This window comes from Microcaecilia unicolor, chromosome 1 (assembly GCF_901765095.1).
Source record: "Microcaecilia unicolor chromosome 1, aMicUni1.1, whole genome shotgun sequence".
Lineage (NCBI taxonomy): Eukaryota > Metazoa > Chordata > Amphibia > Gymnophiona > Siphonopidae > Microcaecilia > Microcaecilia unicolor.
In genome coordinates this window covers 239,233,973-239,261,693 of record NC_044031.1, presented here as the reverse complement: position 1 = coordinate 239,261,693, position 27,721 = coordinate 239,233,973, and the positions used below count along the sequence as shown (strand labels likewise).

General features: G+C 46.2%; 1 protein-coding gene across 1 annotated transcript in view; it reads left to right on the top strand.

The window, feature by feature from the left end:
* Positions 1-27,721, top strand: part of GALNT4 (polypeptide N-acetylgalactosaminyltransferase 4) — a 182,039-nt gene that overhangs the window by 53,254 nt on the left and 101,064 nt on the right. The window contains exon 2 of the mRNA XM_030204970.1: positions 12,936-13,370. Within this exon, the coding sequence (XP_030060830.1) occupies positions 12,936-13,370 (435 nt within the window). The remainder of the gene's footprint in view (positions 1-12,935; positions 13,371-27,721) is intronic.

Sequence of the window (27,721 nt, the reverse complement as noted above, 5' to 3'; positions counted from 1 at the left end):
ACCGTATAAGTCTGCCCAGCAGTATTTCCCGCCTCCCAACCACCAGTCCCGTCTCCCATCACCGACTCTGGTACAGACCGTATAAGTCTGCCCTCCCCTATCCTAGCCTCCCAACCACCAACCCCTCTTCCCCCCACCTGCTCCGCCACCCAATTTCAGCTAAGCTTCTGAGGATCCATTCCTGCTGCACAGGATTCCTTTATGCATATCACACGCATGTTTGAATTCCGTTACCGTTTTCATCTCCACCACCTCCCGCGGGAGGGCATTCCAAGCATCCACCACCCTCTCCGTGAAAAAATACTTCCTGACATCTTTTTTGAGTCTGCCCCCCTTCAATCTCATTTCATGTCCTCTTGTTCTACCGCCTTCCCATCTCCGGATCCCATCTTCCCATCTCCCATCATCCATGTCCAGAATTCTCCTCTCTCCCTTGCCCTCCCCTCCATCCATCCATCTATGCCCAGCAATTCTCCTCTCTTCCCTGCCCTCCCCTCCATCCATGTCAGCAATTCTCTCCCCTGCTCTGCCCTCTCCCCTCCTGTCCAGTGATTTCTTCTCTCTCCCTGCCCTGCATCCATACATGGCCAACAATTCTCCTCTCCCCTGCCCTCCCCCCTACATGTGGCAGGCTGCAGCGTTTTTGCGAGGCAGCTCTGGCTCTCCCTCCTTCCTTCCTTGGTTCCCGCTCTGGCTCCCCGATCAGCAGCCCCCCCCCCCCCCGCGTGTTTTAACCTTTACTCTCCGACGTGGCAGCGATGTCAATCAATGAAGAACACACAACAGACTCGTTTCCAGCTTCTCTCTTCACACAGTGTCCTGCCTTCAGCGTCAGCGATGATGCATTTCCTGTTCCCGCGAGGGCGGGACACTGTGTGAAGAGAGAAGCTGGAAGCGAGTCTGTTGTACGTTCTTCATTGATTGACATCGCTGCCACGTCGGAGAGTAAAGGTTAAAACATGCGGGGGGGGGGGGCTGCTGATCGGGGAGCCAGAGCAGGAACCAAGGAAGGAAGGAGGAAGAGCCCGAGCTGCCTCCCAAAAGCGCTACGCTTGTGAGGGCAGCAGGGAAGTCCGAAGTCCACGATTGGGCTGGGGCGCCGGGGTGAGGGTAAGCACCGCGGCGGCGCCCTCCAGAGGTGGGCGCCCCCCTGTGGTGCTTACCTCGCTTACCGCATCGGCACGGCCCTGCGCTTCGGCGAGCATCGGAGAAAGACTTGACACTGAAGGCCGTTTTTCTGGTGGCCATTACCTCGGCGAGACAGGTGTCAGAGCTCCAGGCGCTGTCCTGTAGAGACCCATTTGTGCAATTTTCAGAGTCCGGAGTCACGGTTCAGACCGTGCCTTCCTTTATGCCTAAGGTGGTTTCAGCCTTTCACTTAAACCAGCCTATTTTCTTGCCCTCTTTTTTAGAGGAAGAGTTTCCAGAATCTTTTGGGAAGCTGCACCTTTTGGATGTGCGGAGGACTCTGCTGCAGTATCTGCGAGTTACTAACTCTTTCAGGACTTCTGTTCATCTGTTTGTTTTGCTATCCGGTTCTCGCAGGGGGTCTCCAGCGTCTAAAGCCACTATTGCTCGCTGGCTCAAAGAAACGATCTTTTCAGCTTATCTGCTGGCCGGCAGGGTTCCGCCTGTAGCCTTTCAGGCACATTCTACTAGAGCGATTTCTTCCTCTTGGGCTGAAACTGGAGCACTCTCTCTTCAAGAGATATGCAGTGCAGCAACGTGGGCTTCTAAGCTCTCCTTTGCCCGACATTACAGGCTGGATGTGGCTGCCAGGAGGGATGCGCGTTTTGGTGCACAAGTGCTAGCGCGTGGTGTGGCTTGTTCCCACCCTATCTAGGGATTGCTTTGTTACATCCCATACGTAATGGCTTCATCTGCTTGATGACAAGGAAGGGAAAATTAGGTTCTTACCTTGGTAATTTTCTTTCCTTTAGTCATAGCAGATGAAGCCATGAGCCCTCCCTGTATGATTGTCTGTATGCTGTGAATCTGTTTTTCAGGTTCTGTTCTAATTTCCTGAAGTTCCTTCCTTGGGAGAAAGTTGGAAAACAATCTTCAGGATTCATGTTCAGTTTAAATTTAGGAGGATGTGTTCATTCCCTCCAGCATGTTTTTTTTGGAGAATGTGTTGATTCTCTCCAGGAGGCGTGTGTGTTCCCCTCCTGTTCTATAAATAGGAGGATGAGTTCATTCCCTCCAGGAGGATGTGCATTCCCTCCTTTATGAGTTCATGCCTTTGTGATGGGCCATCGTTCGCTGTGAGGAAAGCTCTTGTGATTCCCATTGCGGTTTGCCATACTGCTTTGGAAGCTTCAAATACTGAAGAGGCAGTGGAGCTAGCTGGCCAAGAGGACACTGTGAAAGTTTGAGTGCTCTCTATCTCCCCTGCTGGTTGATGGACATAACCCATACGTAATGGCTTCATCTGCTATGACTAAAGGAAAGAAAATGACCAAGGTAAGAACCTAATTTTCCCTTTTGTTTCCTCCAGTCTGTGTTTTAAATTTTGCAGATACTGTGTTCTGGCTGGAGAAGAAAGGAAAACAAGGCATTTTAAATTGCAAAAAGGGCACCATCCCTTGGAGATGGAGGGCCTAGTGGTTAGTACAGTGGACTTTGATCCTGGGGAACTGAGTTCGATTCCCACTGCAGCTCCTTGTGACTCTGGGCAAGTCACTTAACCCTCCATTGCCCCTGATAAGTACCTGAATATTGTAAAGAGTATGTAGGACAGGCCCCAAAGGAACCCTGGGATAGGCCAGAATACCCCCGTTATAGGCAGGCATTCCCCAGGAAAAAACTAGAAATAAAGAACTACAACTCCCAGCATGCCCCAAGGGAGACCGGGGATAAGAGAAACTATGTGCATTCCCAGGAGTCTCCAGAGGAGGGCCGCAGGGGAAGGAATAAGGCTGATTCTCCAACCTGGTGGAAGAGGTGGTGGAACAGGTGGGTGGAGAAAGAAGAGCCACCAAAGAGCTTTAATGAAAGAAAGGGGGAGCAGCTGGGGGAAGGGCGGGGCGAGGAGAATATGGATTGGGCTCCTGAGGAGAGAGAGGCAGAGAGTGAGCCTTGCCCTATGGAGTTGACTGAATCGGAGAACACCCTGGAAGAGCCGATGGACTTTTCAGCTCTGGCTCAGCGAAAGCCAAGGAAGTAGCGGGGCCAAGCCGGGTCAAGCGGGAGGAGGTCAGGTAGGAGTATGACTGACCAAGAGGGTGGGACCCTAGGCTTTGAGCCCGCGCAGAGACACTGTGTTTTTGAAAGCCTGGCTAAACTGAGCTGTGTTTTGCAAGCTTGGCTAGAACTGAACTGTGTTTTGAGAGCCTGGCTAAATTGAGCTGTGTTTTGGAAAGCTTGGCTAGAACTGAACTGTTTTTTGAAGCTTGGCTAGGACTGAACTGTGTTTTGAAAGCCTGGCTAAACTGAGCTGTGTTTTGAAAGCTTGGCTTAAAATTGAACTGTGTTTTTGAAAGCCTAGCTGGACTGAGCTATGTTTTTTTGAAGCTTGGCTAGAACTGAACTGTGTTTTGAAAGCCTGGCTAAACTGAGCTGTGTTTTGAAAGCTTGGCCTAAAATTGAACTGTGTTTTGAAAGCCTAGCTGGACTGAGCTGTGTTTTGTAAAGCTTGACTAAAAGTGAACTGGGTTTTGGAAAAACCCGCTACACTGAACAGGGTATTTGTTTTCTTTTTTTTTTATTATGTGCTGCTACTCTCCCCCAGGAGGGAGGGAGAGGCAGCAGCTGTGGAAGCCTGGACTGGGCAACTAACCGGCTTGAAAAAGGTGAACGATAACTGTGCTTTGTTTTGTGTTTTGGTGCCACAACTGAGGGAAGGAGGGAAGCCCCTCCTAGGCAATAAAAAGCTTCATTGTTCTGAGGGAAAAAGGAGCAGTACTGGAAGGTGTTCTTCAGGCTGGGGAGAGCTGCAACCGCTGAGAAAAGAGGATCCACTTTACAATATATGTAAACCACTTTGAATGTAGTTGCAAAAACCTCAGAAAGGTGGTATATCAAGTCCCATTTCCCTTTCCCTTTCTATGCTGCCCCAGTCCTGGCAAAAAATTTCTCGCATTGTGGGTATGTCTAAAACTACTGTTTCCTTCTCTGCATTGGAACACAATACTTAATGGCCTGGTTACCATTTGTTTTAATGCTGTGTGTGCTCATGTCTTCCGTGTGAGTTGACGCCCATGCATTACGTGGCCAGTAACGTGTGTATAACCCATGGTGAGGTGAGCCTTCACGGTAGAGCATCTGCCCCTTAGTAGTACACTTAGCAAGCAATAAGAAAGCAGTACAATTCAGTTAAAAAGTTTCATAGTGGAAAAATACAGCATATCACAGCTAGGGAATTAAATTCCTGTGTTTGCATGTGTGTTTGTGGTGTACATGTATGTGTACACCACAAATGCACACACACACACATATCTCTGTCATGTATTTGTGTGTAATCTGCATGTTCTGTGTCTGAGGGGGATAGCTGGGGTTGGAGGACAGTTTGTAGTGGAGGTTGTTTTTGTGGAGAGGGGCAGGTTGTAATGAAGTTCAGCTAGTTTTAAAATGTGACTGTGCGTGTTCTCATAGGTTGTAACCATAGCATTATATGCTCCTGTTTCCCACATCGATTGCATCGTTTGCCAATAATGCAATCTACAGATATATGAAATGAAATTTTAGCTGCTTTATATTGTTATTAAAACCTTGCAAGGCATGTCTTCTGTACACCTTAATATTTTTTAGTCTTACATCAAGCAGCTTGATTATTTAGCTCTTTTCAGTAGAGTACACTTGCGGTAATGGCATGGAGAGTTTTTTTTTTTTTTTTTTTTTTTTTTACATACTCATGCATATTTTCAGTTTTCATCCCTTATCTGTGAAACACATTACCCACTGATATTAAAACCAGGTTGGAGCTTGAATTTTAGAAAACATGGTTATTTTTGCAAAATGCTTAAGACTGCTGTTTGAGTAGATGTTGTGTCTGTGCTATTTATGTATTATGTGTACGTTTTCATTGTTAGCCACCTAGTACTGTACTTGATGGGTGGAATAAAAGTTGTTATAGAGTAATGCAAGAAGCTTAACTACATTTTATGTAAGGTATGCACACACTTTTGTGTTGGCTTCATTTGCACGTTATCAACATTGGCTGTTAGTATGTGTGATGCTTACTAACGGTAGATGTTAAGGCAGGGCTTTCCAAAATGTATATTGCAACCCTGGCCAGAAGCACGTAGGTATGTCGTTCTAATGCGCCTTGGTGGGGTTACAGGGAGTGCTGCAGCTGCGACTATGAGGTTGCGCGGAAACAAGATCAGTAAGCCCTGTGTTAGGGGACGAGTTACTATCTGAACTAAGTGCTAATCCAGAGAAATGATCCCTCTATTATAGCGCCATAGGTTTTGATCTACACATGTAATTATTGAAAAAACTGTGCTTCGTACATAAATTTAGGCACGGACATTGACACCATTGGGCTCATTTTCGAAAGAGGACGCCCATCTTTCAACATAAATCGGGAAGATGGACGTCCTTCTCCCAGGGTCGTCCAAATTGGTATAATCGAAAGCCGATTTTGGACGCCCCCAACTGCTTTCCATTCAAGGAGGCATGTCGGAGGCATAGCAAAGGCGGGACTTGAGCGTGCCTAACACTTGGACGTCCTTGACCCATAATCGAAAGAAACAAGGACGTCCCTGATGAACACTTGGATGACTTTACCTGGTCGTGTTTTTCTTACGTCCAAGGCACAAAAGGGTGCCCGAAATGACCAGATGACCACCGGAGAGAATCGGGGATGACTTGTCGTTACTCCCCCAATGGTCACTAACTCCCTCCCATCCTCAAAAAATATCTTTCAAAATATTGATTGCCAGCCTCTGTGCCAGCCTCAGATGCCATGTTCAGGTCCATGACAGCAATATGCAAGTCCCTGGAGTAGTTTAGTGCACTTCAGGCAGGTGGACCCAGGCCCATACCGCCCTACCTGTTACATTTGTGGAGGAAACAGCGAGTCCTCCAAAACCCATTGTACCCACTTCTAGGTGCCCTCCTTCACCCGTAAGGGCTATGGTAGTGGTGTACAGTTGTGGGTAGTGGGTTTTGGGGGGCTTAGCACACAAGGTAAGGGAGCTATGTACCTGGGAGCAATTTATGAAGTACACTGCAGTACCCCCTAGGGTGCCCGGTTGATGTCCCGGCATGTCAGGGGGACCAATGCACTACAAATACTGGCTCCTCCCATGACCAAATGGCTTGCATTTGTTCATTTCTGAGATGGACGTCCTTGAATCCGAAAATCACTGAAAATCAGAAACGTCCTGTCCCGTCTGTGGCCGTGACAACCCTCAGACTTACCCTGTTTCTGGGAGTCAGTGGCTGTGCTGGCTTCTGCTTGTCTCTGTGTCTGTCTCTGTCTTAGTTGCTCTCTGGCTCTGTGTGCTGATTGCCCTACTGAACCTCACCTGTGTGGGCTATGCCTCTTCCAAGATGGCTGCCGCCGACTCCTCTATGCCAGTATCCAAGATGGCTCCCGCTGGGCTGACTTCTCTGTGTGTCAAGCCTCTGTTTGGGTGCAAGGTGATTGCTGCAGCTGTGCCTCTGGTGTGGAAGGGCTTTATTATCACTTAGAGACTACAGCCCTTGCCTTTGCTGCTCATCTAAGGGCCCTGGTGTATAGAGTGCTCTGTACACTGTTTCAGTGTTTGCTCTGTGTGAGTTTCTATGTTTGACTAGCCAGCTTAGGCACCGTGTGGCTTGTTAGCCTGTGTATAGCTTTGCTAGTTCTCTGTGTTTGTTCCTAGTGTTAGACTAGCCAGCTTAGGCACCGTGTGCCTTGTTAGCCTGTGTATAGCTTTGCTAGTTCTCTGTGTATGTTTCCTGTGTATGACTTGTTAGCTTGGGCATAGCTTTCCTACTAGCTTGTATAGTTGACTAGTCTTCTGGTGTTTGCCTGCTGGTGTTCCGTGTATGTTTCTTTTGTTGCTGGAGCTTCTGCCCTTGTTCAGTCTGTTGCCAGTACTCCGTGATACTGAAGTTCCAGCCGTAGTCTTGTTCCTTGACTTGACCATTGCTTTGAACCTGCCTGCTGCCGGAACCCGGACATTCCCTGCCGGTCTGCCCTGCCTTCGCCTAGGTGCCTGGGGGCACTCCTGGATCCTGATTCCTGCTGTTCCTGATTACAAGTTCCAGTTCCGGTCTTTCCTGTAAGCGCTTTCGGCCGCCCGAACCTGAGGGCTCAACTCTCGGGGAAAGGTGGTCAAGCATAGGTGAAGCCTAGGTCCAGTGTGTTCCGGTCCCGTGGGTTCCGCTCCAGTGTGTTCCAGTCCAGCAGGTTTCACTCCTGTATGTTCCAGTCCAGTGGGGCCCTCCAGTGTGTTCCAGTCCAGCGGGCTCCACTCCAGTGCGTACCCATCCGGTGCGTTCCAGTTCCGTGTATTCCTGTGTAGAACTCCAGTCCAGGATTCCGGTCCAGTCTTGTCTCATCTCTACCTGGAAGGTGATCTTGCCTACCACTTCCGCTCCACGGTAGTGGCCCATGGACTCACGAACCCAGTGCTCCGGGGAAGAAGCCTGACAGTATGCCAAGGTCCTCGAGCACACAACACGTCCATGTCTAGGGACGACCAAATTTCAAGATTTGGACGTCCCTGACCATATTATCAAAACAAAAGATGGACGTCCATCTTGTTTCGAAAATACGGGTTTTCCCGCCCCTGGATCGGGACGTTTTGCGAGGACGTCCAAATCAAAACTTGGACGTCCCTTTCAAAAATGCCCCTCCATGTTTTCATTGGTGCCAATTTTGGCGCCTAAATTTATGTGCGACCTCTCCACTTAAGTGTTAATTCTATAAACCGTGCCCAACTTTAGGCATCGATCTGTTTATTTTTAGGCGCTATATATAGAGTAGACAATGACGCAGGGACAAAGTTTGCCCCTACGAACTCTGTCCCTATCCACAGAAGCCTCACTGTTTAACCACCTTTATCTTTGGGTTTAAAAAGCAAAATCATGTGCATGTAAGGACTGCATAAATGAATTAAAACAAATGCCCTTAAAATTTATTTATTTATTTATTGCATTTGTATCCCACATTGAGCCTGCAAAGAGGTGGGATAATGTGGCTTACAGTTCATCATGGATACTGGAAATAGAAGAGAATATACATTTGGTTTTACAGAGGGTTTTGGGTTACATGGTGGTGAAAAACATGATAGTGTTAAAGCAAAAGACATTATAAGACATTTCTGGATATATTAAAGATTATACAATTACACGTGTTGATCTTTGTGATATATCTTGTCGAAGAGATAGGCTTTCAGTAGTTTACGGAAATTGGTCAATTCATAGACCGTTTTCAGGTTACGTGGCAATACGTTCCAGAGCTGCGAGCTCATATAGGAAAAGGTAGCTGTGTGCATTAATTTAGACACCATATACAGAATCTCCCCCATACTGCATAATTACACTGTCTTTTAAGATGTTTTATTGAGCACTGTGTTGACACTGTAAATAGCATAATATGCCACAATATGTACTCAAAATATTTTTGTCTGCTGAAAGTGTTCTTGCTGTACACTGCCTTGGGAAAATTTCTTCAAAAGGCAGTAAATAAAACCACATAAAAGGACCCTTTGCGTTCACAGAACTGCTCTACCTGCATCCAAGACACCTTAGTGAATGGACAGACTTAACTGTTTTTAAAACAATTGCAAACTTGTCTGGTCTTATACTAGTTTTCTATTCATACTTGGATGCTCTGCACTCTCTGTCATACTCTAGTGTAATCACACAGCATACAAAATAACATACTATATCATATTTATTTATTTATTTCTAGCATTTGTATCCCACATTTTCCCACCAATTTGCAGGCTCAATGTGGCTTACATTTGCCGTAATGGCGGTTGCCATTACTGGATAGCAGAATTACATAACGAATATTTTCATTGAAACAGAGTAGGGCTGCACAATTAGGGGCTAGACTCTATATTAGAGAATGTTACGGGAGCAGGTAATCATGGTAATCCGCAGTAAAACCACAGGAATCGGAAAAATTTTCAAAGTTATACCGCGTGTGCACAAAGAGGTTATTTCTCCACCCCACAGGAGCGATAATAACCACTGCACCCACGGTACAACAGACACCTACCTTTTTCCCGTCCTTCCTCCCTTCCTTCCAAGTCCGATGTCTGTCGCTTGCTTACTCTCCCTCCTCCCACGCCGCCAGGTCCTGTATCGCACTCTCCCTCCCCCCCCACAAGCTCCAGTGTCACTCCTCCACCTCTCCACTGTGCTCCCGCTGTAGCCTTTCCATCTTCTGGGCTACCAGCAGCGTTAGCAATGTAAGCAAGCTGCCTTTGCGCTGCCCGGAAGCTTTCTCTCTATTGCAACTTCTTGGTTCCACATAGGCAGGTCGCTCGCTGCAGAAAGAAGGTTTCTTAGCACACAAAGGCAGTGTGCTTGCATTGCTAATGCTGCCGGCAGCCTGGAAGATGGTAAGGCTACAGGGAAGCATAGCAGAGAGGTGGAGGAGTGACACCGGAGCTTGCAGAGGGGAGAAGGAGAGCAAGCAACACCGAACCTTGTGGGAACGGAGGGAGGGAGAGTGACACCAACCCTATGGGGGGGAAGCAGGAAGATTGGGAGAGCGACACCGAACTTGGGAGGGGGAGGGAGGGAAAGAGACTCAAGACCTTGTGGGGAGGGGGGAGGGAAAGCAACACCAGATTTTGTGGAGGGGGAGAGGGAGGGAAAGCGACACCGGACCTTGGAGGGAAGGAAGAAGGGAAGGAGGATAACACGATCTTGCAAGGGGGAAGAGGAAGGAAGGGCATGGGGTATAGGGCCTTGGAAGCAAGGGAATGAAAGAGAGAAAAGGATGGAGCTGGGGACTGATAGGGTGATGAGATCCAGTGGAGGGTAGATGAGGGCTAATAGGATGGGAATGGGGACTAAGAAGTGGGTGAAAGATGGGGAAAGATAGGGGTTTAGGAGACCGGATATTAAGTGAGAGACAGAGGGAGCAACAGTAAAAGGTAGTAGGTAGATGAGAAGTGAAACAGAGACTACGGTGAGAGAAAGTGGGATAAACACAAATAAGGGGGGGGGGGGGGGGGAGCATGAAATGAAAGGTCACTGCCAGGCAGATGTAGAGAAGGAAAGTAAGAAGCCAAGAGGAGATAGAAGAAATGGAAACACCAACGTGGAACAGAATTTAGAGAAGACTGACGTGGAAAGTAGAAGAGACTGGGAACAGCTCAATTAGAAAAATAAAGTGCTCGGACAACAAAGGTAGAACAGCAATATTTTTATTTAATTCTTTTTAAGGACTGAGATGTACCTGCTTTGTGAAATGTACATCTTTTCTATTTTTGTAATTTGCAGAGTGCAGGAGAAAATACATTTCTGTTGCTCGTTTACCAGTGTTTACCTGACTTTCTTGAGGGAGATCTCAATTTCGGTTTTTCTGTGGTTCCCTGTTTTGTATAGTGAGAAAATAATTAAATGTGCTTGGAGTTGTAGAATGATTAGAAAACTTAGTGCTCATTATTGCTTGCTATGTGAATGAATATGCCATCACTGTTTCATTATTGCTTGCCAGACCAGTCCAGTATTATTTACTTAGTTACTTTTACGTGGGCCAGTATAGTCAGTGGGCATTGTATTATTTTGCACTATGTACTGGAGCAATCTGTCTCTCGTGTATTCAACCCACTCAGCCTTATAATAGTTTCCAGATCTAAATTTTATAAAATTTATGGACATTTGAAATGAACTTCCTGTTTATGTTTTCAATAATATGTAGAGGAAAAGCTTTTTATATTTCCCATAAAAGAACACTGAATTCATGGTCGGGATAATTTTTATTGAACAAACTTAACAGTTATACAAAGGAGATTGTAGACGTGAGCTTTTGTGACCATATAGTCTTGTCTTAATTTACTCAAGTAGTTTAGGGCTTTAGACAAAGGTGAACAAAGGTGTTTTGTTTTGGGTTTTTTTGTGCTTGTGTCCCATGTTGGGAGCAGATGAGGGTTTAGGGAGATTCTGTCTGGAAATCTGAAGGAGGGCCACCCCTCTCCTCCCAAATCTGAAAAGAATAATTGTGACTATCATGGGAAGGAGTCTCCTAGAAGTCTGACAAGCTTCTGATGTTACTCCTGACAAATAGTCCCCTGCTGAATTTTTATTTATTTATTTATTTGTTACATTTGTATCCCACATTTTCCCACCTATTTACAGGCTCAGTGTGGCTTACATAGTACCGGAGAGGCGTTTGCTGACTCCGGTGAGAACAAATACAAATTGATGTTGTGGTAAGATAAAATTCGTGTGGCACAGCCACAGTTAGGGAATCGTACAACAGAAGAGTTGAGTTATATCCATTACGTACTTTAGTTTTGTTGTGTCGCAGAGATCAGGCATCCAAAATACTAGGACTAGAGGGCATGAGTTGAAGCTACAGTGTGGTAAATTTAAAACGAATCGGAGAAAATTTTTCTTCACCCAACGTGTAATTAGACTCTGGAATTCGTTGCCGGAGAACGTGGTACGGGCGGTTAGCTTGACGGAGTTTAAAAAGGGGTTAGATAGATTCCTAAAGGACAAGTCCATAGACCGCTATTAAATGGACTTGGAAAAATTCCGCATTTTTAGGTATAACTTGTCTGGAATGTTTTTACGTTTGGGGAGCGTGCCAGGTGCCCTTGACCTGGATTGGCCACTGTCGGTGACAGGATGCTGGGCTAGATGGACCTTTGGTCTTTCCCAGTATGGCACTACTTATGTACTTATGTACTTATGTACATTTAGGTTGGATCAGCAGGGTATGCCTTTTTTAACAGGTTAGTTTTTAGTGATTTCCGGAAGTTTAGGTGGCCGTGCGTCGTTTTCAAGGTTTTTGGTAATGTGTTCCACAGTTGTGTGCTTATGTAGGAAAAACTGGATGCATAAGTTGATTTGTATTTGAGGCCTTTGCAGCTTGGGTAGTGCAGATTTAGATATGTTCATGTAGATTCTGATGTGTTTCTAGTTGGTAAGTCGATCAAGCCTGTCATGTATCCCGGGGCTTCACCGTAGATAATTTTGTGAACCAGGGTGCAGAGTTTGAAGGCAATGCGTTCTTTGATTGTGAGCCAGTGTAGTTTTTCGCGGAGGGGTTTTGCGCTTTCAAATCACGTTTTTCCAAATATAAGTCTAGCTGCCATGTTTTGAGCAGTCTGAAGTTTCTTTAAGGTCTGTTCTTTGCATCCTGCATAAATTGCAGTAGTGGCTTAGTACCATAGATTGTATCAGGTTGCGAAATGTTTCCCTCGTGAAGAATTGTTTCAAGCGTTTGAGTTTCCACATTGAGTGGAACATTTTCTTTGTAGTGGATGCCACTTGGCTCTCCAGTGTTAAGTTACGGTCTAATGTAACGCCATGGATTTTCAGGCTGTCTGAGATAGGAAGGATGTAGTCTGGGGTGTTGATGCTTGTGGGGTTGTCCGCCCTGTGTTGAGATGAGAGGATGACCAATGTGTTTTTTTCTTTATTGAGTTTTAGTTGAAATGCATTTGCCCATGAATCCATGATGTTTATGCTGAGCTTGATTTCGTTGATGTGTCTCTGCCACTTTGTAATCTTTGACAAATTTTATTTCCATCTGACTCCTGGATCTAACTGGCAAAATAGACCTTTATAGAAAGCAGGTCAGAATTGTGTTGGTAAGTAACTGACATTCTCTTTCAGTGAATGTTTACCTGCCTTGTTGTTAAACTTGATAAAGAGAGAGACATGATAAGACAGTTACACATATCAGCAATTATTTACCAGTAGTGGATATCAGAAAGAAACTGCTATTGTTAACTTCTCAGGGTGTAACTAGGAGCTATTTAAAATTGTAACAATACAACTGACTTTTCTTTTTTTGTAAAACACAGGTTCAGGTCCCCTCTGCCTGGAGATTCCTGCCAGTTCCTTGAAACAGTGCATGCAATGCGGTTTCACCTTAACCGGAGGTGGGCATGGGTCAGCAAGAGCTGCTTGCTGCTTGGCCTGGTCATGCTGGCTTTTGTCATACTGGAACGATCCGTTTCTACATTTCACGGCTCTGTGGACGACACCCGTACCACAAGGACGTCGGAGAGGCAGTTTTCTGATAGGGAGGAGACAGCAGAGGACTTGGCCCAACCCGTTTATAAACGGTCTTCACCAGACCCTAATCTTCCAGGAGAGTGGGGCAAAGCTGCTCATCTACAGCTAACTGAAGAGGAAAAGAAACGGGTGGAGGACAGCATTGAAAAATATGCTATCAATATTTATTTGAGTGACAGGATATCTTTGCATCGTCACATAAAAGACAATCGCATGCATGAGTAAGTATGACTACTGCATGATCTTCACTGCACTTAGGAGAGGACAAAGCTACTTATGAAAGAGCAATGGCACCTCCTTGGTTGATTCTGGTGTGATTTGGAGTGAAGGAAACAGGCCATTTAGTCTCAGCACAGTAGTGAATTAATCAATGAAGCGACTACTAAAGAAAAGTGCAGTCCCTTCAGTTCAGCGATTTGCAGAATCCAAGGCAGCATGGTTATCACTACTACTACTACTACTTATCATTTCTATCACCAGAGGGAGACTGTGTCAAGTAAATTTCTTTCACCAAATCATTAGATCAGGGGCAGGCACTAAGGGGCCCTTTTACTAAGCCGCGGCAAAAAGTGGCCTGTGGCGGTGTGAGCACGTCTTTTGGGCGCACGCCAGGCCAGTTTTTACCGAGTCCTGGAAAAAGGGCCCTTTGAAAAATGGACGTGTGGCAAAATAAAAACCGGCATGTCTGTTTTCAGCCTAAGACCTTAACCGCCACCCATTGACTTAGTGGTAAGGTCTCATGCACTACCGGGGCAGTAGGCATGCATCACACGCCCATTGCCATTTACCGCCGGGTAAGTGCCACACGGTTGAAAATAGAAAATATTTTCTACTGTGTGTTTTCAGTGCGCACCAAATTCAGAATTACTGCCCATGGCACGCGGTAATGCTGATTTGATGCACGTTGGACGTTCGTAGGCCCTTACGCACCTTTGTAAAAGGGTCCCTAACAGCGGCATACTTAGATTTCAATCCCTGACTTGCCCAATTATTTAAGAGCCTCATGATTGTGCCACTGTTGGTAGACTGGGTTAAAACTGGCTTAGTGATAGACATTAGAAGGTAGTCATGGCTTGAGTTCCATAGAAGGAAAGAGGAATTGTTAGGGTGAGTGCCTCAAGGATTAGCCCTGATCCATAGTCTCATCTAACTATATAAATAAGAGGTGACCGACTCACCCGCAAATGCGCAGTAGAGAGCAGCTGTTCTGCGCATGCACGTCACGTCACAGGTCTCTCCCGACGTCAGCTGATCATAACCGCAACACCTACTACTACTTATTTCTAAAGCGCTATACTAAACGTACGCAGCGCTGTACAGCGATCCTCCTCTCTCCTTTCCCCTCTCCAGCCACCCATGTCCAGCGACTCTCCTCTCTCCCCTGCCTCCCCCTCCAGCTACCCATGTCCAGCAACCGGAAGTCTCGGCGGCCATTTTGAAGAGCGATTCGACAGCGGGGGAGAGTCAGTGCCGGCAGCGGGCAGGCAGGCAAGACTGGGGATCTTTCCTGCCTGCCCCAAAGAATTCGCTGGACAACCTGGGTGGCTGGAGGGGGGGGGGCAGGGGAGAGAGGAGAGTCGCTGGACATGGGTGGCTGGAGGGGGGGCAGGGGAGAGAGGAGGGTCATTGGACATGGATGGCTGAAGGGGGGGCAGGGGAGAGAGGAGGGTGGCTGGAGGGGGGGCAGGGGAGAGAGGAGGGTCGCTGGACATGGGTGGCTGGAAGGGGAGCAGGGGAGAGAGGAGGGTCGCTGGACATGGGTGGCTGGAGGGGGGGCAGGGGAGAGAGGAGGGTCGTTGGACATGGGTGGCTGAAGGGGGGGGCAGGGGAGAGAGGAGGGTGGCTGGAGGGTGGGCAGGGGAGAGAGGAGGGTCGCTGGACATGGGTGGCTGGAAGGGGAGCAGGGGAGAGAGGAGGGTCGCTGGACATGGGTGGCTGGAGGGGGGGGGCAGGGGAGAAAGGAGGGTCGTAGTATATAAAAGTGTACTGTAGACATCCACTCTTTCTTGCTTTGGCTATTTCATTACATTTTTCATTACAAAAATGTTACCCATTTTAATGGGCTTTACAGCTTGTCCTATATAATAATGTGCATTGGTCTGGCTGCCTGGGTTCGTAACACAGTTCCGATTGGTCCGTCCTGGGGATGACGTCACAGGGCGGACCAATGGGAAGTGAAAGGGAAGGGAACCCAGCAGGAGGCACCGGAGGTGAGTAAACAATCGCCCCCCTCCCTCCCCCCGTCCTCCCTTTGAGTTGCAGGATGCTCCCCCTCCCCTTCAAGTTGCAGGACGCCCCCCTCCCTCCCCCCTCTCTCTGAGTTCAACGCTCCCCTGCCTCCCTCCCTCGAAGTGCAAGCAGGACCTGTCCTCCGGCAGCCCCTCACCTTCCTGTGTGCCGGCTCTAATTTAAACATTGTTACTTCGTGGTCCAGCGTCAGCATTGAAGGTGAGTGGCGCTTCACGCTGCCTTCCCATCTGTCTGAGCTCTGCCTCTGGTCCTTCTCTCATTTCTTGTTTCTGGAAGGGCGGGACCAGAGGCAGAGCTCAGACAGATGGGAAGGCAGTCTGTAGCACCGCTCGCCTTCAATGCTGACGCCGGACACTAAGGTAACAATGTTTAAATTAGAGCTGGCACGCAGGAAGGTGAGGGGCTGCCGGAGGACAGGTCCTGCTTGCACTTCGAGGGAGGGAGGCGGGGGGGCGTTGAACTCGGAGAAGAAGGGGGCGTGGAACTCTGAGGGGAGTGGAGGGAGTGGGCATCCTGCAACTTGAAGGGGAGGGGGGCGTCCTGCAACTTGAAGGGGGGGCCATCCTGCAACTTGAAGGGGAGGGGGGCCCTCCAACTCGAGGGGGAGGGGGCCATGGAACTCGAAGGGCAGGGGGGGTTCTGCAACTCGAAGGGGAGGGGGGCCTGGAACTTGTAGGAGACGGAGGGAGGGAGGAAGGGGGGCTGAAACTCGGATGACAGAGAGGGACAGAGGGAGGGAGGGGGCCATGGAACTTGGAGGGGAGGGGGGCTTGAACTTGGACTAGAGACAGGGAGAGAGGGAGGTAGGGAGGAGGGCGTGGAACCTTGCTAGCGCCCGTTGTATTCCTCTACGAAACGGGCCTCTTTTACTAGTAACTGATATTTCAGAGGTATGTGTTGGACCTTTTGTTGTTGTTGTTTGCAAATGACACTGAGATCTGCAGTGAGGTTTACGTTTAAGTGTGGAATGATTGTAGCTTGAAGAACAGTGTACTTGGCAGATAAGATTCAATGCAAAGAGGTGTAGAGCCTTGTACGAAGGATGCCAGTATTCAAGGGATGGGTGCAAAATACTGATGTCCACCAGATGAGAGAGATTTAAGTGTGGTCATATCCTGATGTCCTCTGTGTTGTTAAAAGTGTGATTTGGCAATGTCCAGAGTCATAAGGCAAGTCTAATGGGTAGAATAAAGGAGATAATAGTACTTCTATATAGATCATTAGTGAGACCATCTCTGGATAAATTTGTCCAGTTTTGGAGGATGTGTCTCCAAAAGGTTCACAGAATGCATCAGGCACCAAATGATGCAGAGTCTGCACCAAAACGAGATGAGGACCTTAATATGTATAAGAGGGAGAGAGATAGCATATGTAGAAATCTCAAAGAGATAGGTGTTCAAGGAGTAAACATTTTACAGTGGAGAAAGATCATGCAATGAGGGGTAACCTTACAAAATACTTCACAGAACAGATGGTAGAGACAAAAAAAAAATTGAGAGGGTATGGGAACCTTTACTTTGGATTTTTGGGTCTTGAGGTTATTTGAAAGCTGTAGTGAGGATAGATGTATTTTAAATAAGGTGGGTTGGAGGGATTATTTTGAGTGCTTTTAATGGGTTATAATTTTAATGATTTCAAAGGATAAAATGTATGATGTTTATTGTATATTGACTACTGATAGATTATTTGTCATTGTATATATTTGTTTGTTTAAGTGTATTCTTCTGGCCACTTTGGTATACTGATTTTATGTGCCATTGACTTGTGCAATACAGTATATCATAAAACTTAGAAAACAACAAACAAAAAAAACCCACAGAGTATCAGAATTTAAGATAGCATGGGATGAATTCAGAGGATCTTTAGTTCAGAGGAAAAGAAGGTAAATTGAACATCAAGGGAGTTGGTAATCTTGCATCAAGAAAGCGATTGTGCAGACCAGATGAATATTATGGTTATTATCTACTGTCACATTCTACTATATATCATACCTACCTCCAAACGGTGCCTGTTTGTCAGGAATTAGCGGATAATCCACAATATGCAGTCCACTTCTGGAGCACTGCATTGTGATGGGTAAGTTGGGAAAAGTGTAAATGGTGAGGAGCCTGCACAGCTTAGCCACACCAGGAGAAGCTCATGGCAGGCCCAGGGGTGCCATGCAGAGCAATGCTGTCAGTATGGAGTCCTGGGCCTGCCAACTGCATCAGAGGTGACACTGCTCCTTCTCTTACACACATGTGAAAGCAAGTAATTATGTGGGCTAGAGGAGAAATGCTGATGTACAAAAGTGGATGGAGAGGCCATCTCATCCTCTTATTTTTGACGGGCCTCTACAGCTGGTATTAACTGTTCCCTTCTGGCTAACTAATTCGGCAATACCTCAAGTCTTTTGTTTCTCAAAATAAGTAGAAAATGGAAAATGACAGGCCAAAGATTTCCCTCTGTTCCTTTGGGCCTGTAGCTCAGTTGGAACTGACTTCTACTGGCTTAGGCCTTTTAGTCACAATTGACTGCTTCCCCCTTCATGTTATAGTCCCCTTCCTAAAGAGCCATACATCACAACAGCCCTTGTGCCTGGGCTACAGATTGCAGCTTTCTGGAATTCGGCATGCATGCGTAAGTCTGGCCACAAGGGGTCGCCACTTTGTGATGGTTGTGATTGCATTCCCCCAGGGGCTGTGAATGCTGCTTCTGGCAGCATCCCTAATCTCAGCTTCTCACACAGTAACCAAGCCATCCCTGAAAAATCTTCTCAGACTTTAGTGGAGCTGATTAGGTAAAGGGGGAGAGGTATACTCTAAACTTAAAAATGAGAAAAAGTAAACCAGAGGAAAATACAAAAAAAAAGTCTGGAAGTATCTATTTTGGGGGAAGTAGTAATAACGTAAAAGCTTCTGCACTTAGGAGGCATTATCTCATACTCTTTGCAGAGCTTATGAGCAGGGCTGGCCCTACCATTAGGTGTCTGCGTAGAGTGACAATCACAGGGGTAGGAGAAGGGTTAGTGCTGGCAAGAGTCCAGGCCTATCTTATCTTGCTCCTTCTGACATGAAGTTTGTGTCAGAGGGGGTGGGACCTAGCAGGCCTTTAGTGGGACCTGAGAGGTCCTGCACCACATTGGGATTTTTTTTTTTTTTTTTAATATATATTTTTATTCACACAATAACAAGTTGTAAATGCAAAATACAAGCAACACTGCTCAATGTACAGTCCAAAGTCACCATTCCATATTTATATTCAATAGTTGTCTATCCAAAGGTCTGTGGTACAACCTGCATTGCATTTTATTACTTAATCCCCCCAACCATACTACCTTACACTCCATCAAATATTCCATTCTACTTCTCAACTTTCATACCATCCCTCCCCCCTCCCCCATTCATCCCTACATACTCCTTCTCCCAGTGCCCCCTCCAATTTCAGGTGAGTAATTGTAAACATTCCTCCCACAGCATGGCATACCTGCGGGTCTCTGGTTTACTAGCCTTGGAGTAAATTTGCCTCTCATGTGTGCCTACCTCCCTCATTTTTGTTTTCCATACCGCTCCTAATGCACCCTCTGCAACACCCCAAAACTGTAATACTGTTTTTTTAACCAACAAGAGGGAGACATATACCAGCCTCCTATATGGTTGAGTTAAACCCTGCCCAATTAAGAGTGATTGTTCTCCAAGCAGCAGGGTTGCATAATCCCAGTCCAAGGTTTTCTGCACCACATTATTAAGCAGCTGTATAGCCTCATTCCACAACACCAGAGCCGGGCAGTCTAAAAAAGAGTGCAGCTGCAGCCCCTCCGCCCCTTGGCACTTAATACAACGATCATCAGTCCATAGTCCCATCTTTGCCCCTTTTGCCCTAGATATGTGTGCCCTGTGTAAGATCTCGTATTGCATCTCCTGCAATTCAGCTGCCTTAACCATGTCATAGAGTGTTGCAAATAGTTTCTGGAATGTTTGCTCAGTATAATTAGTGCCCAATTCTTCATTCCATTTGGCTATCAATATCCTCATTTCCTCTTCCCGCCGATGTTCATTTAACACTTTGTACCAGGTCGACAAGCTATTTAATTGATATGGGATTTTAAGGAGGATTCTGTCTAATTGGCCCCATGTCTACGCTTCCCCATACTTTGTTCTTGTGGTAGCCCAGTAATGTCTGATTTGAAGGTATTGTAACAAGTTTTTGTTCGTCAAGTCCCATTTTTCCTTTACCCGGTCAAATGTGTCAAAAGTGTCCGTGTCATTTTCCAGTAATTGTCCCAAAATCCTGCATCCATTGTCCCTCCAAGTAGTAAATGCTGTTCTACCCATCCCAGGTGGGAATGCTTCATTGCCCACTAGGTTCATAAAAGGTGAAACATCTGGCGTTCTCTGTTGACGCTTCCTCCACCACCCCCAAGCTCTCCGCATGGGCCCCAAAAGTTCTCTCCTATCAGTGATATTAATGTTACCACTGGGACCCCCGTGGATTAAATTAATAAATGACCAAGGTCTACTCCAAATCTCCATCCCCCGCTCTGGTAGGTACCTCTGCTGACCTATGATTCCCTCATAGATAAAGCGCATTAGCGCTGCGACATTATACATACGGAGGTCTGGAAGGCCTAATCCACCCCTCTCCTTCCTTAAAGAAAGTTTGACTTGACTTATCCTTGCCCCTTTTCCTCTCCAAATAAAGCTCCTAATAATTGACCGAAACAATCGTTCCTCTTTTCTTAACACCCATATAGGCGCTGCCTGTAAAGGGTAAAGAATTTTTGGGAGAAGAATCATTTTTACCAAAGCTACTCTACCCATCAGAGAAAGTGGTAAATCCTTCCATTTATCACACAGTTGCTGATGTTTTCTATCTGATTAATCACGTTTTTCTTGTAGAAAAGTTTTGCATTGGTGCTAAGAAAACCCCCCAAGTATCTCATCGCTCCCTTGACTGGTGTTATAGGTAATCCCTCCATCCCGGGATCTCCCTCTATTCCTGACAACGGGAGTAGCTCCGACTTGGCACAATTCACTCTCAATCCCGATAAATCTCCAAACTCCCTGACTAACTCAAGGGCCCTAGGCAGATCTCTGGGGCCATTTGCCAAATATAAAAGGATATCATCAGCAAATAAGTTCAGCCGAAGCTCCTTATTTCGTACTTGAATTCCCCGTATCTGTGTTGCACTACGGATTCTTATGGCCAATGGCTCAATTGCCAATAGAAAGAGAAGTGGGGAGAGGGGACATCCCTGTCTGGTGCCCCTGCCCAGGGAAAACCGTTCAGTAAGCTTCCCGTTTACCATCAGTCGGGCCATGGGGCTTCTATAGAGAGCTTCAATCCAAGATACTACCGGGCCCGATATCCCAAAGTGACCCAAGGTCTCAAATAGGTAGCGCCAGGATATACTATCAAAGGCCTTCTCCATATCAAGCCCAGCTATAACTTCTAGCCCCCCCTCTCCCCGGAATGGCCATCAAAGCTCGCATGATATTCATAGAGCCATGGCGACCCGGCACAAAGCCCACTTGATCTTCATGGATTAACTCGGGTAACACCTGATTCAAACGCCTAGCCAAGATAGCCGCTAAAATCTTAATATCTTGGTTTAGCAAAGATATTGGTCGGTATGAACCCACCTGCTCCACATCTTTGCCGGGCTTCGGTAACAGCACTACATGTGCCTCATTATGCTGTATAGTCAAGCCCTCTCCCACAATGCCATTATACCATGCCTTCAGTGGTGGCGCCACCAGGTCACTCAATATTCGATAATATTCAGGGCCAAACCCGTCAGGCCCTGGCGCCTTAGTAAGTTTCAGCATTTTTATACCTGACCGTATTTCTTTCTCCGTCACGGGCCCATTTAAGGAGTCCAGTTGTGCCCCTGTCAGTTTTGGTATCTGTAACCCTTGAAAGAAGGCTGCAGATTGGACAGCATCATATTCCCGCTCCTTGTATAAAGAGCTATAATATTGAACGAACTGTTGCATAATTTGGGATTCATTAGTAAATACCTCTCCCCGAGCGTTCTTTATAGAAAAGATTAATTGCCTTTTACGTGGAGGCCTCACCATGTTTGCCAACAGCCTACCCGCTTTACTGCCTCATTTAAACAGTTTAAAACGCTGGTAGTATATATCCCTCTCTGCTCTTGCATGTAGTATATCATCAATCTGTTTTTTAAGGTGGGTCAGCTGCACCTTATGCGTGTCATTTATATTCTGCATATGTGCCCTCCTTATATGATGATACTCCTGCGAGAGCCGCAACAAGTCTGCCTCTCTTTGTTTCTTCTTGCCCGCCACATATGCAATGATGTACCCCCTCATAACTACTTTGGAGGCCTCCCAGTACGTACTAGCACTAACCTCTGGTGTATTGTTATGTGCCTGATAGTCTAGCCATTTAAGGCGCAGAAATTCTCTAAACTCCTTATCCTGGTAAAGGTAGGGGGGAAGCCGCCACACCCTCTCGCCCGACTCCGCTGCAAAAGAAACCGCCATCAAAACTGCCGAGTGGTCACTAAGTGCACTATCCACTATTTCTGCTTTCACAATTTTTGGGACCAGAGAAGGTGCCACCAATAAGTAATCTAGTCTCGAATATACCTTATGTGGATGTGAATAAAACGTATATTCCCCATCTTGAGGGTGCAAGAGCCGCCATATGTCTACCAACCCCAGCTGAGACGTCACAAAGGGTATCCCCCTGTCTTCCCAGCTCCGCACCCTCGTTTTCATGGGTTTACAGTCATTGGTGGGGTCTGCTACTATATTAAAATCCCCTCCCATTACAATCTGATAATTAGAGTAAGGTATCACTCTTGCCACAAGATCAGAAAAGAACCTATGGGAGTATACGTTGGGTCCATATATGTTACAAAAGAGAATTTGCTGTCCCCATAATTCACCCATGACTAACACATATCTGCCTTCTTTATCTTGAATCACTTTATGACAGTGAAATGGGATTTGTTTATGAATTAAAATTGCCACCCCCCTCTGTCTGGAATTGTATGCTGAGTACCCAACCTCTCCAACCCATCCCCGCTTCAGCTTTTGATGTTCTGAGGCCGTGAGATGGGTTTCTTGAAGGTATGCAATGTCAGCTTTTTCTTTTTTCAACCATGAGAGAATTTTAGTTCTCTTAATGGGTGAGTGTAGGCCATCCACATTAAGCGTAATAATTTTCAAACTTCCCATACCAACAACAGGTGTACTTGATAACCCAATTCACTGTATGTTATACCCTGCCAGTCTCCCAGCCGGACATGCAAGGTTTGATCGTACCATCATCCCAAATAGGTTTCCCATATCTCTTCTGCTTCCCCAATTTGTTCACCTGATTCACCTCATATCCCTGATATCCCATGCTCCATGCATTCTCATCCGCCAAAATCCTTCTCCCATCTCTTATCCTCTCCTTCCCTTCCCCCCCCACTTCCAACTCATCCTCACTCACACTCTCACACATCTCCCCCTCCCATTCCCCCCTCCTTCGTCCCTCCCACCCCCCTGCCATATTCTTTCCCCGCATCCTTCACATACTCAGTCCAACCCGAAAACATCTGAAGTCCCCCTCCCCCCACCCCTCCAAAAGCTGTTGTATGGTAAAACAAATATTACACATTACTTATTACAGGTATATTTGCAGCAGCCCATAGTGTCCCAGAGCCACTACAACTGCCCATCTCCAAGCTTAAATCTATACCCAACAAAGAAAACTAAGAAAAAGCTGGTCAATTTATGACTTGGCTGTTGTATTTTCACCTCTCCCTGCTTCATGTTGCACGTGCTCACCACAGCCTCTCTCCCTGCCGCCATTTAATCCAGTCTTGCAGAAGAAGGGAGAAGTGCACGAAATCAAATCCAGCCTTTCTTTCCAGTCTCACTGGGGTACAATAGGATCATACCCCCCAGCGTAAAATAACACCAAACAAGTAGCACATCTGCCCTTTCAGGTCCGCCTGGTCATTCTATTCTGGATCCTTAGGCCCCGATACATCTGACTGATTGCATTTATCCATGTAAGCTTTTGCCGCAGCCGCATCATTGAGAATAATAGCCTTTCCATCGACCCAGATTTTCAGCCTAGCTGGGTACATCAGGGCAAATCGCACCCCCTTCTTGTAGAGTGCAGTGCAGGTAGGGGCCATGGCCTTCCGCAGCAGTGCCACTCGTGTCGAATAATCATTAAATAATAATAAGCGGCGGCCCTCATATTGTAATCCCTCCTTGCCTCTGGAAGCTTTCAATATCTTTTCCTTTGCCTGCCAGTTCACAAAATTCGCGATCGCTATGCGAGGCCTGGTATTATTATCTCCCCGATTCCCAATCCGGTGGGCTCTGTCGCAGGCATAATGGCCCTGATTCTCTTCCAGGCCCAGATGCTCAGGTATCCATTTGGAGAAAAAATCATACAGGTCCTTATCCAGCACTGCTTCGGGTAATCCGATCACCCGCAGGTTGTTCCGTCGGGAGCGGTTCTCCTGCTCCTCGACCCTCTCCCTCATTTCCTCCAGCTCTTTTTGGAGTGCCTCCAACTGTGTGGCGGTGCTCTGGGCCTCGTCCTCCTGCACAGACAGCCTGTTCTCCACAGCGGTAAGTCGGGCTGCATGAGAGTCAAATTTTTCATTAATTTCGTCCACCGCCGACTGCAACTTATTCAATTTGTCCTCCAAAGTGGCAGAGACCGAGCGGGAGATTTCCTGCGCCCAATCCGCACTCACCGTGGCAGGCACACTCTGTGCTGTTCGCTGTTCCGCCATCTTGCTGGGCCCGTGCTTCATAGAGGTCGTCGCATTCTTGTGTGATCTCGGGGGCATACCGCCCCAGAAGCTCCCTCAACTTTCGCCCACGATTTCTCGCTATTTAGGCAGTTTTTTTGTGCTGTTCGTCGTTGGGTTTTAACCCGTAATATAGCAGATTTGGGGTGGGTAGGCGCGGAGCCTCGTCTTCCCGTGTCCTCTCAAGTAGCTGGCATCACGTGACCTCCGCACCCTCAACGTTCTAAAGCACTCTCTCTGGGATTTTTTCTGATGCAGCCTCAGGCAAGCATGAAGGTAGGGCAGGGGTGGTGGTGATGGAGACAGCAGGAAGGGGGGATGATGGACTATAGGGGGAAAGGAAGGGGAGATGCTGTACTGTTGGGGGGGGAGGGGAAGGGAGATTCTGGACTCCAGAGAGGTGAGGGAAGGGGAGATACTAGACTACTAGGAAGGAGGGTGAGGGAAGGGGAAACACTAAACTGCTGGGAAGGGGGATGTTTATGGCTGAAGGTTAACCTAGGGCAGTGTTTCCCCAAGTCGGTCCTGGAGTACCACCTTGCCAGTTAGGTTTTCAGGATATCCACAATGAATATGCATGAAGTTGATTTGCATCACTACCTCCATTATATGTAAATCGTTCATGTGTATTCATTGTGGATATCCTGAAAGCTGACTGGCAAGGTGGTACTTCAGGACTGACTTTGGAAAACACTGCCCTGGGGCATCAGGTACCCTTAGGCCATCCCTGTGTATAAAGAATTATGGTTCGCATCAGGAATATCAAGTACACTTGCCAGTTTTCATCTTTGAAAGCAATATATCTACTAGGGCAGTAGCAATAAATTGCAGAATTTTTATATGTTCAAGAATACAGAATACTGTAGAAACCAGGACTATAGCTACCCTAAACAAAAACTTATATGATATTTCAGTGTCACAGCTAGCCATTCACAAACTTCATAAGGTTTTTTAGAGTACCCTCAGATAAAACCCACTACTTTAAGCAAAGTAGTGGGTTTTATCTGAGGGTACTCTAAAAAAAAAAAACCTTATGAAGTTTATGAATGGCTAGCTGTGACACTGAAATATCATATAAGTTTTTGTTTAGGGTAGCTATAGTCCTGGTTTTTATAGTATTTTGTATTTTATGTTACCAGAGACAAGGATATTTTTGACTTCGGATTCTATATGTTCATGAAGGCATTTGGAAATAGTTTGTGTGTGCCAGATGTTATTGATGTGAGCCCCTAGGCAGCTGCCTACACTGTGAATCCTGTGCACAACTGATTCACAGTCTCCACGGCCTGCCAGCTAGACAGCCTCTACTAAAGCTCTTGGCTACAGACTATCCTGCCTGCCCAGTCTGAGTTGTGAGACAGCCTGCTGTAAGCTGTTTGCTGCTTGCAGTCTATATGGCTTACAGTTCTTTTGGTTTCCCAAAGATATGTACAGACAATCAGCATAGGTAAATAGAATCATGTAGCTTTTATTTACATACTGGAGAATTGGAGAATCTCGGCATACAGGTGTGGCATAAGCTCAGCTGCCAGGAACCAGGGATTACAGGAACATATAAGAACAGCAAACTCCAAAATCCTTCCTGTCTGTCTTTGGAGCTCTGCCTAGCTACAGAACTCTTATGTATTAAAAAGAAAAAGGTCAGTAGTCCCAACAAAGAGATGTTAGTACAATAAATGAGAAGGTGGGGAGGGGGAAGGGGCACCAAAACAGATAAAGGCAGTTAAGGATATACCTCAGCTTTGACCACCCTAAGCTGGCTGTTAGCAATTAGGGAAATCCCTAACTATGTAGGGAAAACTGCTTTCAGGCTAGGGCCTCTCTCCTTATGAGATGGGAAGTAATCTGGCATTTACTCTCAGAATGCGGTTCAGGTTTTAACAAAAAATATGCAATTTACTATTATCCTAATGTTAACAAAAAAAATAAAAAACACAGGAATATAATGCCATGCCTAGGCAACTGCCCCGGGCACCAGCTAAACTAGGCTACTGCACTAATAACATGATACTCAAACTGTGTGTGTGAGTGTCTTATCTATCTAATCTATCCCCCAAACCGGTTATTTGGTATTACTTAGGCAATTGCCTAACTTCCATATAGTTTGATAGTTCCAGTTCCCATCAGTTATGTAGCATTTTAACATGCAAAGCAATTACAGTGAGGGGGTTCATGTAGTTGCCAGTGATATTGATGATGAGTGACACATGTAAATTCATCTGATTTTGAGATATACCTCCTCAATACTGAGCCCATGACAATCACTACAGGTAATAAAACCAGATATTCACAAGCCAGTATCTGGGTAGTGGCTGCTGCTGAATATCTGGAGTCTGTGCTGGCCAGTTGTACTGTCTGGTTAGTGGTAATATGCAGACCATTAACTGGATAATTATCTTGATGAAATTAGTATATTGTGATCCCTCCAGGGACTTTTACTGTACCTGAACATAACTCACCTTAAGCTACTATTGAAAAGGTGTGAGCTAAATCTAAATAAATATTGCCACTAACTATATAACCTCTGGGTCCACCAGAGCTCTGCCCGTGGACTGCCTCAACACTGGATAGTGTCAGGCCATCAGAGGAAATATTGAGTGGCACTCCTTTTTTTCAATAGTAGTTCAAGGTGACTTACATTCAGGTACAGTAGGTATTTCCCCTGTCAGGATAACTGCCTTTGAATATCAATTCTATAGCTTTTTAGGCATTTTTTTCTTCTCAAAAATGTTTTTCAATTGAGCATAACTAGAAACTCTACGCATAGAACTTTCAGTTTATATGCCTGACTTCAAATTCAGTCTTGTTTTTCCTGTGCCCAGTGGTGTGCTGGTAAATGTTGAACAACAGGCTCTCTCTCCTCCCTTCCCCCCCCAAAAGTGATACATAAGTACATAAGCATCGCCATACTGGGAAAAGACCAAGGGTCCATGAAGCCCAGCATCTTGTCTCCGACAGCGGCCAATCCAGGCTTCAAGAACCCGGCAAAACCCCCAAATTTTTCTTATTAATCCATGCTTTTAAGTATGCTCTGTAATTTTGTTCTTTATAATAGTATCTACCATTTTGCCCGGCACCGACGTCAGGCTCACCAATATATAATTTCCTGGATCACCTTTGGAACCTTTTTAAAAAAAACGGTATTACGTTGGCCACCCTCTAATCTTCCGGAATCATGCTTGATTTTAAAGATAAATTACATATCTTTTTGTAGGTTTGTCCTACAGAAAGATAAAATAGTTTTTGGGATGTTTCAAAAGTAGCTGATAAAATTGTTCAGTGCAGAAATGCCCATCTCCATCCCCAGACACACCCCTTCAACACACCCCTTCACACAGAAATAAAACATGTCTTTTGCACATGGTGAACGCGACCTGTGTAAGCCATTTTAAGCTGCAGTAAGCGTACGCTAGCACATACTGCAGCTTTGTAAAAGGACCCATTTATTTTCTGTATTCTCCTTTACTAAAACCTTTTCCAAATTTTCAGGTCCGAGAATATTTTTCTGCACTTTTATCTTCAAACCAGGGGCCTAGCTACGGGTGGGCCTAG